General features: G+C 44.2%; 1 protein-coding gene across 2 annotated transcripts; it reads right to left on the bottom strand.

Moving 5' to 3' along the window:
• Positions 1 to 455: 455 nt before the first annotated feature.
• LOC106744262 (splicing factor 3B subunit 3) lies at positions 456 to 9,715 on the bottom strand. Of its 2 annotated transcripts, none has more exons than XM_014618888.1 (13): positions 9,564 to 9,715; positions 8,792 to 9,421; positions 8,399 to 8,571; positions 7,696 to 8,192; positions 7,263 to 7,428; positions 6,614 to 6,782; positions 5,584 to 5,735; positions 4,914 to 5,069; positions 4,356 to 4,647; positions 3,278 to 3,944; positions 3,079 to 3,195; positions 2,500 to 2,878; positions 456 to 2,145 (listed from the first exon to the last, which is right to left on the bottom strand). In XM_014618888.1, exons 2-13 carry the CDS (start codon positions 9,186 to 9,188, stop codon positions 1,657 to 1,659), a joined length of 3,654 nt encoding a protein of 1,217 aa, XP_014474374.1. In that variant the 5' UTR covers positions 9,189 to 9,421; positions 9,564 to 9,715; the 3' UTR covers positions 456 to 1,656. The 2 variants fall into 2 exon arrangements, with proteins under 2 accessions (XP_014474374.1, XP_014474383.1); XM_014618897.1 differs by having other exon boundaries at positions 8,792 to 9,278.
• Between the last annotated feature and the right edge of the window lie 1,366 nt (positions 9,716 to 11,081).

Here is an 11,081-nt window from a genome sequence, read left to right as displayed (position 1 = left end):
AATGCACATTCACTCTGCAAGTAGACTCACGACGTGTATTTCGCTTTTCGTCTTCGGCGAGCACGAAGAGCGCGCTTGGATCATGCTATGAACTATAAACTAGAAGGAATGCTCGTAAAGTATCACATTCCACTCAGTGAGGTTGCACTACGGACGAGTATTGCGTATTATGGTAACAGTAACTGTCCGTCTTGTTTATTACTCATCTCGCCAAAAAGCTTCGCGCCGAGACAATTGCACCGGTAAGCGAAATAGCAATAGCTCTCGTTAATAATGCCTCCCAATTCGTACGTATTTGCATTTATTGTTGCGATCAATGCGATAGGGGTTCTTTTTTCAGCGACATTAGGCAATCAGTAAATGTTAACGGAATAAGGAATACTTCTGTTGATTTTTACATATTGAGGAAACTTAATCTAGAAGCTTGTGGTGAAATAATAAAAGTGCACAAAAAGAAAACGGAGGATACTTCTCCTTTGGTAAATAATAATAATAAATATTAATAAATGTAAAGTTTGAGAATATAAATATATATATTCGTACAAGGTATGAATATTAGGCGGGATTGCTAGATTCATCAGATGATTTAATGTGCAAACTTGCGGACAACGTCGAGCGACGATCGTTCGTCACTAGAGTATTGTTGAATAGCATTACATCAATTAATATGGGGCGCTTAGTAACAATATTACGTCGTCATATGTATATCTACAACAATGTAACTAAATATCTATTAATTTAAAAAAAAAAAAAGAAAAAAAACTCGCTAGTCGTACAAGTTTCTTTTCATTTCATTTATTCGCGCACGCGCGAATCGACACGTTTATATAGCTGTTTGCTAATTGTTAAGAGAATAGAAAACTTACGCAGAAGTTCCTTAAAGCTATTAAGATACTTTTCATTTTCTGCTAAACCACGACAGCGGTCCGTTCGAATTGAGAAATCGAACATACACTTCGACTGTATGTATGACGTGCACCTTAAAGAGAAGGAGTTTAGTCTACGTATATAGTATTAATCTAAATTACGTATATATATAATAGAATTTCTCATCACACGTACAAAATATGAAATTTCGATTTATTCAATTATTCATTTTCATAGTTCCATCGTCGTGTCGTTTATAGGGAACGTGGTGAGCGGCTGCGAACCGCTCGAACAATTCTGCACCGCTATGATTTATCGGAATAAATATTAGAAGTGCTTAGAGAACGGATTGGCGAATCTTAACGACTCCCCGAAAGAATTGATCGCATGAAAATGCGAGAGTTGACCGGTGTGAAGCTGGCGCCTAACTTTGAAAAAATAAAAATATATCATATAGCTCGATTGTTATTCGTAAATAAAAATGAAAGAGATACAACCAAGTATAAATGATGCACCTTTCGAACAGCATAAGTGAAATTTAAAAAATCTTTTTGCCGGGCGTTGGGTATTTTTTCACCCCCTTGTGTTTTCTAATCCTTCGAGGTACAAACGAAAACGAAAGTGATACAAACGGATACGAACGCAGAACAAACGAGCTGTATTATGTATTTTTATTTTTTCCCAAAGTTGGGCGCCGGAAAGTTTCGCACCGGTCGAAAGTTGTACGTTGAAACGTTGAAGTGTGTCGACGCACCGAAAGGACGCACGTTCGTCGCCGTGTCGTCGCCCTTAAAACGCGTAACGTGTACGTATATCCTCCAGTTTCTTCGACACCTCGGAGGGAGTTCTCTCGAGGTCGCCGGAGATGCTCTTCTGCTTCGCCGGCTCGATCGAGTTGAACTGCTCGCACAGATCACCGTCGATGACGTTCTTCACCGGATAGTAGTACGATCTGAAAGAGAGATGATCCCTGCCGCACAGCGGCGGATGCTCCGATCTCATGTGCATCTCCAAGTGCTGAAAGAAATCGTGGTCCTCGTGACTGGTGAACGGCACCAGGACGCCTACTGTTCCGCTCAGAGTCGTGTAGACCAGACTCTCGGAGCCACCGGGTATGAGAGTCGCCTTCTGCAGCGACATCACTGTCTCGCCGACGTGGAAGCAAGCCACCGTGTCCGCCTTCTGACTCGCACCGTTCAACAATCCTCGGTCCCACAGAGCCTTATTGCCTGTAGGGTCTTCGTCCACGTCGTCGTTAATGCCGGTAGCTAATCGTATCTGTTGGGGGCGAAAAGGAGAAGGAAGACAGATGATAACGCGATTACACGATACAATCCAATTTCACGCTGGAACGACTTGGCTTCGTTCGATTCGGAATCGCTCCCGTGGGTAAAGCCTCCAAGATCAGCGCGACAATGAATTGCGAAGTACATCACGATTGTGACTGATTAACTTGAGGAATAAAAAAGCTGTATTTCTTTGCGTCCGTCTTCGAAATTATCTCTTTATCTCGTCTCTTTAACTGCATTATTCAGTTTTCTAGACTTTTATCCGGAGTACTGACTGTAGAAACACGACGGGAGCGACTCACAGGAGGGATCATCACCGAGGAACTCGAGGGAGGCGACTTACCACAGCTATGTTCCCGAACTTATCGGCGGTGGCGACGGTGTCGTAGTCCAACACGCAAGTCGTCGTAATCCATCTGGGATGCGTGTCGTCCGCGAAAACGATGAGCTGATTCTCCTGCCGCTTGTATCTCACGGCGTACACCGACTCCTGCACGTCGCTGACGTAAATCCGCTGGCCGATGGCGTTGATGGAGACCACCGCGTTCGGAATGTGTTTGTTCTCGCACTTTCGCAATAATTTCTTTTTACCCATGTCGTAAAGCCGCAACATCCTTCCTACTCCCACTAATACCCGGCCCTGATACGGACAAATGGCCAGGGGAACTTCGTCCAATGGAGATTTGTGCAGAAGCTCGATGTTCGTACACTCCAAATTTACTCTGTGACAGAAAACAGTTGTTCTTGATTACGCGGGTTCCCGCGATATTTTGCAGAAATTGAGAAAAGCGTTCATTAACAGGTATCTTTGGCATCAATCCATTAATAAGTGCTTCCTCGGAAAATCAAATCGTAATTCTCGTCGTTCGACTCCACGTGTTACGAAAATATTAGGAGGATAACATATAACATACAAACTCACTTGTACGTGTAAAGAAATCCACCGTTGCTGACCCTGGGATTCAACTGAAAGTCCTTCGCAACCCCGACTATGAGGAACAGCTGGTCTCCTTGATTGGCGAACTTCACCAGACAGAGGCTACGGAAAGAGGAAGAACGCATTAGCACCGATTCCTTCGTCACTGATCCCCGACTCGACAAAATGTCCCTTCGTTGCTCACCAAAGCGCAGCCAGGTTTTGCTCAAAGCGGTGTACTTCGAACGTTTGGCCAGTCGTGGGCGCCATTATTCTCAACGAAGACGCCCAGAGACCCGGGCCCGCTCTCGGGGCGCCGAAAACAGCCTCGTTCGGCTCCTCCGAGAGGAACGCTTCCGCCAGCTCTCTCGCGACGGCGGCTTCGTCGGCACCTGCGGCCTCCTGCATCTCCTCCGCCATCTGCAGCCGCCTCTGTTGCTTCGTCTCATCCGTGTAGGCGTTATGTTCGGTCTCGATGACCACTAGGTGCGCGGAATCGCTGTGTATCGCGAACTTCCGCGGTGTGTATTCCAGGGGGAAGCTCACTTGATTGAACACCGCGCCGAGTTTCTCGAGCGCCAAGATCCGAAGAGTGTTCGTCGATATGGCAACGATGCCCTCCGGGCACTGCTCGGAGCTGAAGCCCGACGCGAATTCCAGGCTCTCGTAAGACAGGGGGGTCAAGTGGAAACGATTCTGATAGTAGTAACTGAGCCATGATCTGCTGCTCATCGCTAACACCGCCTGGTTGCCCTGCATGCGTATTCTGAAGAGCTTCACCGGCCGAGAACCCAGGTAACGAGTTCTCGTGTCCGCGAGGTCGCCCGAAATTGGGTCCAGCACGGTCCTGAGCAACACACCGTTCTGCAAACCTGGATAGTAACGCGCATGATAGCGCAGTTGGTGGATTAAGGTCTCAGATACAATGAAAGGAATACGAATCAAGGAACTGAATGCAGGGAATTTGAAATATTATAAATATAAGATATAGTTTAAAACGATAAAAGGAATAAAGAATAAGATGTAAGAACGTTTTGAAACGCTACTTTTATTATATTTTCTAACGAATCTTTAAGATTGCAACATTTTTTTCTCGAGTTTCGCGACACGACCTGTGTCCAATAGAAAAATGTGTCTCCCAGTTATTCTCAGGTGATATATTTTCTTACTGGATACGAGATCGTTGCGAAAGTCGTCGGGGAAGTGTTGCGATCTTTAATCCGTCGACTTACGACCAACATCTCTCGGAGGCGATTACTTCGCAAGTGAGAGGCGAGACTCACCTATGTTCAAGTACAAACTGGACTGTTGCGGCGCCGAGTCTTCGGAATTGTCGGCATCCTTAACACCCATCTCCACGATACAGAGACTTTCGGCGGCCGCTGGTAATGCCTGCATGCTCCTCGGCGCCAGACAGTCCGAGGGGTCCAACGAGATTATCCTCACGGTGTTGTCCTGCAACCCAACAGCCAAGAACCACGAGCGTTGCTCGCCTACGGCCACGTTGCCAAGGGCCATACACATGACTTCCGAAGGCATCTTCTTCCTTTCCGTGTATTCGTTCAGCTGACCGGTCTGAAGACAAGAGTTTTTTTTTTTTCAATCAACCAACGGCGCCGACAATGAAAACGTCTTTCGCGAAATCTTGTACACTTCTTCTCATCAACTTCAACCGCCGAGCGGTCGACCACGCGAAGATGAAGCGAGTGACTTTGCTCTTCGCATCTTTCACATCTCCGAGGACACGGATCAAACGTCCTCGAAGAGAACAATCGATGCGAGTAATCGACCAATCGTCACGTTGGACAAAGCTCTGAGGAAAGTTCACCGCGGATACGTACAGGATCCATCTCGAAGTAGACCAGCTCGCCTCCGGTGAGGGCGATAACTACTTGACGCTGATTGACGGCGCACTTGACGATGGTCTTCTTGCCTGGCGCCTTCCACTCGTTTACGCGCTTGTCCGCACGAATGTGGCGAATACCGTCCGGGTAAACCTGAAAAAGAATCACGTTTGGCAAAAATCTGACGAGGAATCTCGTATCATATAATAGTAATAGAGCGAATTGCATCGCTTGTGTTAGTGTGTTAGTGTCGTATATATCAATACATATATATCAACAACAACCCAGTCGAGAGTTTAGGTAAAAGGATTGTCGGGCCCGAGAAACCAGGAAAGTTCGTACGAAATCGGAACGTTCCAACGATGCATAAGCCCGGACTATATACTCTAGCACTCAGAATTACGACCGGCACGTGGTGGGCCAGGTGCCGGAGATACCATAGTGCAACGAGAACTCAACGGATAACTTGGGAGATAGTTTCATCGTGAGAGAAGGGCCATAAACTAAACTCGATTCCTTTGAATTCCATTTCAAGTGACATTTAAAGCGATCTTTAATCGCGTTTACGCTCCAGTTGCGGCCCTTGTCTCTTTTCGACGTAACTTTGTCGATATGTTATCATAAAGTCTTGCGAAATCTTCCTTTAAGAATGTCATGTTCAGTATACCTGCACCAACGCGTCCTCGCCCAAGGCGGAGCAACTCAAGGTCGGTGTTGTACCGAGGAAACCCGAGTCCGTTACTTCCTCGACAGTTTCGCCGATACTGAGTACAAGCGTAGCATTCACGAAGGACACTATGATGTATGCATCATATTCCTCTGCAATCAAAATCATAAAGCTAATTCTCAGTAAGTGGGAAAGTGCGAACGAACATTGAATCGCGTGTTCTGTTTTTCGTCTTTTTTTTCTTTTCCTTTCTTTCTTTGTAATATTTGCACAGAATATCGTGACACTAAGCGTTCTCCTCGAACGAAACCGCGCACGCTCTCACGTCGGGCACGGAAAGAGTTGAGATGTGAGCTTTGTTCTATTCTCTTTTCTTTTTTTTCTCTCTGTCGAGCGAATCGACTCTTGCTCGTGCCAATTTCGTAAGTCCTTACCTTTCGGTCATTCAGAGTTCTGTGGGTCAACCAATAGCGTACTGGCATCCTGAAAGAGAGAACTGGTGTTTGATAAGAGTGTATCAAGCCACCAGGTTCATTAATATCGTTTATAAAAACCGATGCCATCATTTTTTTTTTCGTTCGTTTTCTCTTTAAAAGCGATCTACGATTTTCTTTACCCGAGTCGTACACTACTAGTTATTAGTATTCCTTACCCCAGAGCTTAGCTCAAATTTGCTACGGTTGAGCGTTTAAATCCGCTTCTTTTCTTTGTCGTGAAAATTAAGGGAGGGACAAAACGATAAACGAGAGTCTACGATACCTCTCTAACGCAGACTATGTGAGAAAAAGAAAGATTTTCGGTCCACAATGGCATACAAAAGAAGGTTTTCGAAGATGAGAAAGACGAGGCGTGCGCGAAGAATATTTCTCCACGAAAAGAAAGGGGGAGGGGAGAGGGGGCAGAGAGAGAGAGAGAGAGAGAGAGAGAGAATAAAACCGATCATAGCTAAAAATTCATCGGTTGTCGAAGTAAGCGATTCGAGTGGAAACATGCAAACAGTTGGTATGTGTACAAATATTTTTCGACTAACCATCGACTCTTCTCTTCACGGTCCATACAGCGTTTGGGTTACCGGGCAACTCGCTCACGGCCATCTCGGAGACCTCGAGCCCGTGACGCAACACTCGCAGAGTGGATCGTGGTCCTCTGCCGCAAGCGATATACAATTGCGGCGTATCTTCGTTCGCCAGATCCGCCACCTGTGCGCCGATAAGAGATAATCAAATTTTTTCTCTCCGATGATATTCTAGTATTTGCGTTATTGCCTAAATTTCTCAACTGAAATCTTTTAACTAATAATTTGTTTTAAATCTCTCAAAATAAAACATATATAAACTTGATAAAAATATGAATATCAGGTTCTTATTGGCCGGTCGATTTTTCTTTGGTTAAAAAATGTAAACTTCTCAGAGATTAAATTTAATCATATTTTACTGGTTGGAAAAAAAATTTTCCTTTACAATTCTTTTTTCCTAAATTCATCATAAAGAGAATTTATATTTTTTAACATGTGTTTGTCCCTCTTAGAGTTCACTTCGATTTGCAGGAACAAACCGAAGGCGACTAAGAGAATTCTGCTATAGCACCACTAAGTCTGTTAAGGGATGAATAAATAACATCTCTTTTCATCAAGAAGTGCCAAATCGTACCGGGACTTTTACCTAGTACAGATACATCACCTGGCAGGCCATGATAGGTGAGAGGCTGTCCATTTCGTCCACCAACACCAAGTTTCGTAGCGGCCTCGGTGCGAAAAAGAAAGTATCACCTTCTTCCAGTGGCATGGCGGAACTAAATTCAGGCTCGTCGTCGTCATCGCCGAGATGAGCTATTTGATACAAATAACTGAAAACAAAGACGACGATAATTATTGATCGCTAAATAATCCTTTGAAGGAGGAATCTTAGGGGCATTTCGAGATTTCCAAAAATTTCCCATTTCTTAGAATATTGATGCTTCTCGTAGAACATAAAAAACCAAATTTCTTATACGCCAAATGTCGATTTTGGTGAAAATACTACAATATGTCGAGAGTAAAGAATTCGTAGAAAATCTCGAAACTTGCCCGGTTTCCCCCGTACATTTTAATACGGGATACAAGATGGTACTAACTGGTTTCCGAATTCCGAGGCGACAAATAAGAATCCTGTTTTCAGAACGCACATGCTCGCCGCCACGGGCACGGTATCGAAGTATTTCAGTTTGATCTCTGTTACCATGTCGTCGTCGGTTTCGAGCGTGATTTTGAAGATATCTCCTTGCTCGGTCTGCGCGAGGAAGAAGAACATGCTCTTTGTCTTGTGTGTGGCCGAACAGACGAATATCATGCCTCTCTCCGGATCATCCAGATCATTTCGTCGTCGCGGAATCGGACAACGGATGTCGTGTTGATCGCCTAGGTTCTTATAGGTGAGATAGTTTTCGGAGCAAATGAGTACTCCACTAGGACCGTCATTGCCGCCGGGCACCGACACGAGGAAATTCGCGTGTTCCTCGAGCGGTTCGCTGTACTTTCGCACCACGTGATTCAAGCCGAGGTCCAGCTCGTACAGTGTCAGTGTCTGCTGCGTCTTCACCGCCGCATCTCCAGTGGGATCGCTGTCGGCTTCCTGCAATTAGCAATTGATATCTTTACACAAGGATACATGGAATATGTACATACTTTGATGCAATAAAAATATATTGTATTACAAGTACCATCATTAATGTAAAGACTTAATCAATGTTAATCAGTTGAAACACGGAACAATTATGATAATCACATGGTACGTGATAACAATAAAATTTCTGTTACCAGAGAATCGCATGAACTCACTTCGTAATCAATTTCCAGGCATGCAAACATAGGGTTCTCAAAGCCAACATCCACACCGACCGTATGGTAAACCAGTGTATTGCTTTTGTGTGCTTCCAGTGGTGAGGAGATCGTCAGACGTGCCTCGGCATCTCTGTTGAGGATGTACACGAGTTTCTGCTTCTCGATGGCACCTGTAATAGTCGAGGTGGCAAATAAAATACCTAACATCTGAATTGAGACAATTGTAATTTTTTGATACGTCAACGACGTACCATCATTATTGATAAGGAGTGTAATCAATGTTAATCAGATGAAACACGGATACAATAATATAATCACATGGCGCACAATAAATTATATTTGTTACTTAAAACAAAATAAGACATTAAATATAGTAAAAACGCGTAATACCTATCATAACTGCTCTGCCCTTAGGATCAATCGCCAGATATTGGCCGGGTACAATACGCCTACATCCGCTCTTTCCGAAAGTTTCCTGATGTACTTTCTCGAAGATATTCTTGGCGGGTATATATTCGAGAATCACTATACGACCAGAGTCAGAACCAACGACAATGTAATCTTTAGTTCCACCGGTTAGCCTGAACGCCATTAAGGACCTCACAATGCCGAAAACTTCAACGGTCAATAGGGTGTGCACTTTGCCTGTATTCGGATCCGGTCTTAGCAGCTCTAGCGATTTGCCGCGCGAGACCAGGATCTCCTGCATTTTGCTGCCCGAGAAGTTGCCATGCACGGCATGCGTGATGCCCGTGGCACGTTGAAGGGTCAAGTTATATAGATACATCTTAGCTTCGCTCTGTTTCGTCTTGATATCTCAAGCAACAAGCGGATTATTTGGCTTTACGTTCTCGATAAGGATCTTCGAGCGTCCATGCTGCAATGAGAAAGTCCCGAATAAGAGCAGGACACCATTTACAGTCCGGGATCGGGTTTCTAACCGGAGCTCCTACGCCTTGACCAAAAATCTGTTTCCTTTCTCGTGATCGTTTCACGTGATATAATCTTCTCCCGTCCACTCTGTCGAGATATATTCGCGTAAGATAATTGAATACGTTCGACGTCATTTGTCGAAACGCTCTCGTTACGCTCGACAGAAACGGTCAAATGGAAAACCAACGGGGAAATACTAAAGTGGAGGAATGATGGGAACTTCTCTTACCTCGGCCAGTTGTTCAACGTGACGATGCTCGACGATGCTTCCAGATTCCTATCGCCGTGAAAGGGATACAGAGCGAACTCGCCGAAATTATCGTCGCAAGAGGAGGCTCAGTTCCTCGCACATGCGCAGAAGTGCCACGGCAATCCACCGGAAACGATGTACGTACGCCGGCATGCACGCCATCTTATGTGCTCACGTCATACGTCACATCCGGTGCGCGCGGAAATCTCCGTACTTTCCGGCTACACTGCGAACACAAAGTGCAGATAAGGACATTTCACGGGAGATCCGTCAGAGGCGCTGCGTCGTTGAGCTGCCATCACGTCCGAATTGAAACGCGCATTCCGTGACAAGAACTTTGACGCCATATTCAAATTTATTTCCACACGTAAGCTGCCCTCGATTCCATCTTGTAAAATTTCCCCGCGATAATCCTGGAAGACAGATGAATGTGCAGTTGAGACGATGACTGAAAAGGTTAACTTTTAAAATATTGCTTTCGTTGTATCTTAAATATCGTAAAGATGTCGCGAGGTTCAAGTCAAGCTTATTCAGAACGTTCCTCTTGGACGTCCTGGTCACAATCGGCATGATGTCGGGACATCTTAGCTTATCTGGAATATCACCTTGTAAGTCTAGGGATCTGCATTTCAAGTCATAACAGGATTTATGTGAATTTTTGCAATTAGTATAAAGGCTCGGCTATCTCGGACAGCCAGATTAGTTTTGCGACATCATGAGCGAGAAATGGGCATTTAGGGAGCGCGCTATTGCGTTATTCTATCTTATCACTCATTAGACTTAAAAATAATAGAATGATGTAATAATACTGATAGAGCGCTTCCTGAATGCAATCATGATTAGTTTTCCCTGAAAAAAGTAATAGTTCCGTAATTTTGAAATCTGTAAAATGTATAGCTGTGACGTCATAAACCAATATGGCTGCCGAGAGATAGCCGAGCTTAATTTAAAGTTTTATATCGTAGACAGTATGAAACATAAAACCGGAATATAAGATGTCTTTAAGACATCTTTAAGATATTTTAAAGTCATTTTTAAATGAAATGTCTATAAGATGTCTTTAAGATATCTTAAAGGCATCTTATGTCTCAGTTTTAGATTTTGCGCTGTCTGTGATTTTAAGTTCGTTTCTCCGATAAAAAAAGTCATCCGTTTGCTGGCTAGCGCGAAATTTGAAGTTTGCGCAACCGCTTCGAGATGGAATTAATTTCCGAAAAGTCTCGAATCTATACATTTAAAAACTGGATATTCCACGCGACGAAAGCTGAAGGAAAAACCTGTTAATATGTATAATTCGCATTTTAAATAAAAATATAAACTTATGAGATGGAAGGCAAATTTTTTTTTCCAATCGGCGGCCGAAGCGGTGAGAGAGTTTTTCTCCGGTGAAAACTGCGTGAGGTTGTTGGATCGAAAGATTCTTCTGCAAAATCATTCGAGAGAACGCGATATGATGGCTACTCAGACAACACAATGTCTGAAATTGAAGCATAGGAT

Source organism: Dinoponera quadriceps, unplaced genomic scaffold (genome assembly GCF_001313825.1).
Source record: "Dinoponera quadriceps isolate SergipeBrazil2010 unplaced genomic scaffold, ASM131382v1 scaffold9, whole genome shotgun sequence".
Classification (NCBI taxonomy): Eukaryota; Metazoa; Arthropoda; class Insecta; order Hymenoptera; family Formicidae; genus Dinoponera; species Dinoponera quadriceps.
This window is presented reverse-complemented; position numbering and strand designations above follow the sequence as displayed.

Excerpts from the sequence above, each read along its gene's own strand:
- LOC106744262 (XM_014618888.1), bottom strand. The coding sequence starts at position 9,188 with ATGTATCTATATAACTTGACCCTTCAACGTGCCACGGGCATCACGCAT. Across the intron at positions 4,648-4,913 it reads TCTACTTCGAGATGGATCCT|ACCGGTCAGCTGAACGAATA; the intron begins GTACGTATCCGC and ends TCTTGTCTTCAG. Across the intron at positions 2,146-2,499 it reads AGTTCGGGAACATAGCTGTG|ATACGATTAGCTACCGGCAT; the intron begins GTAAGTCGCCTC and ends CGCCCCCAACAG.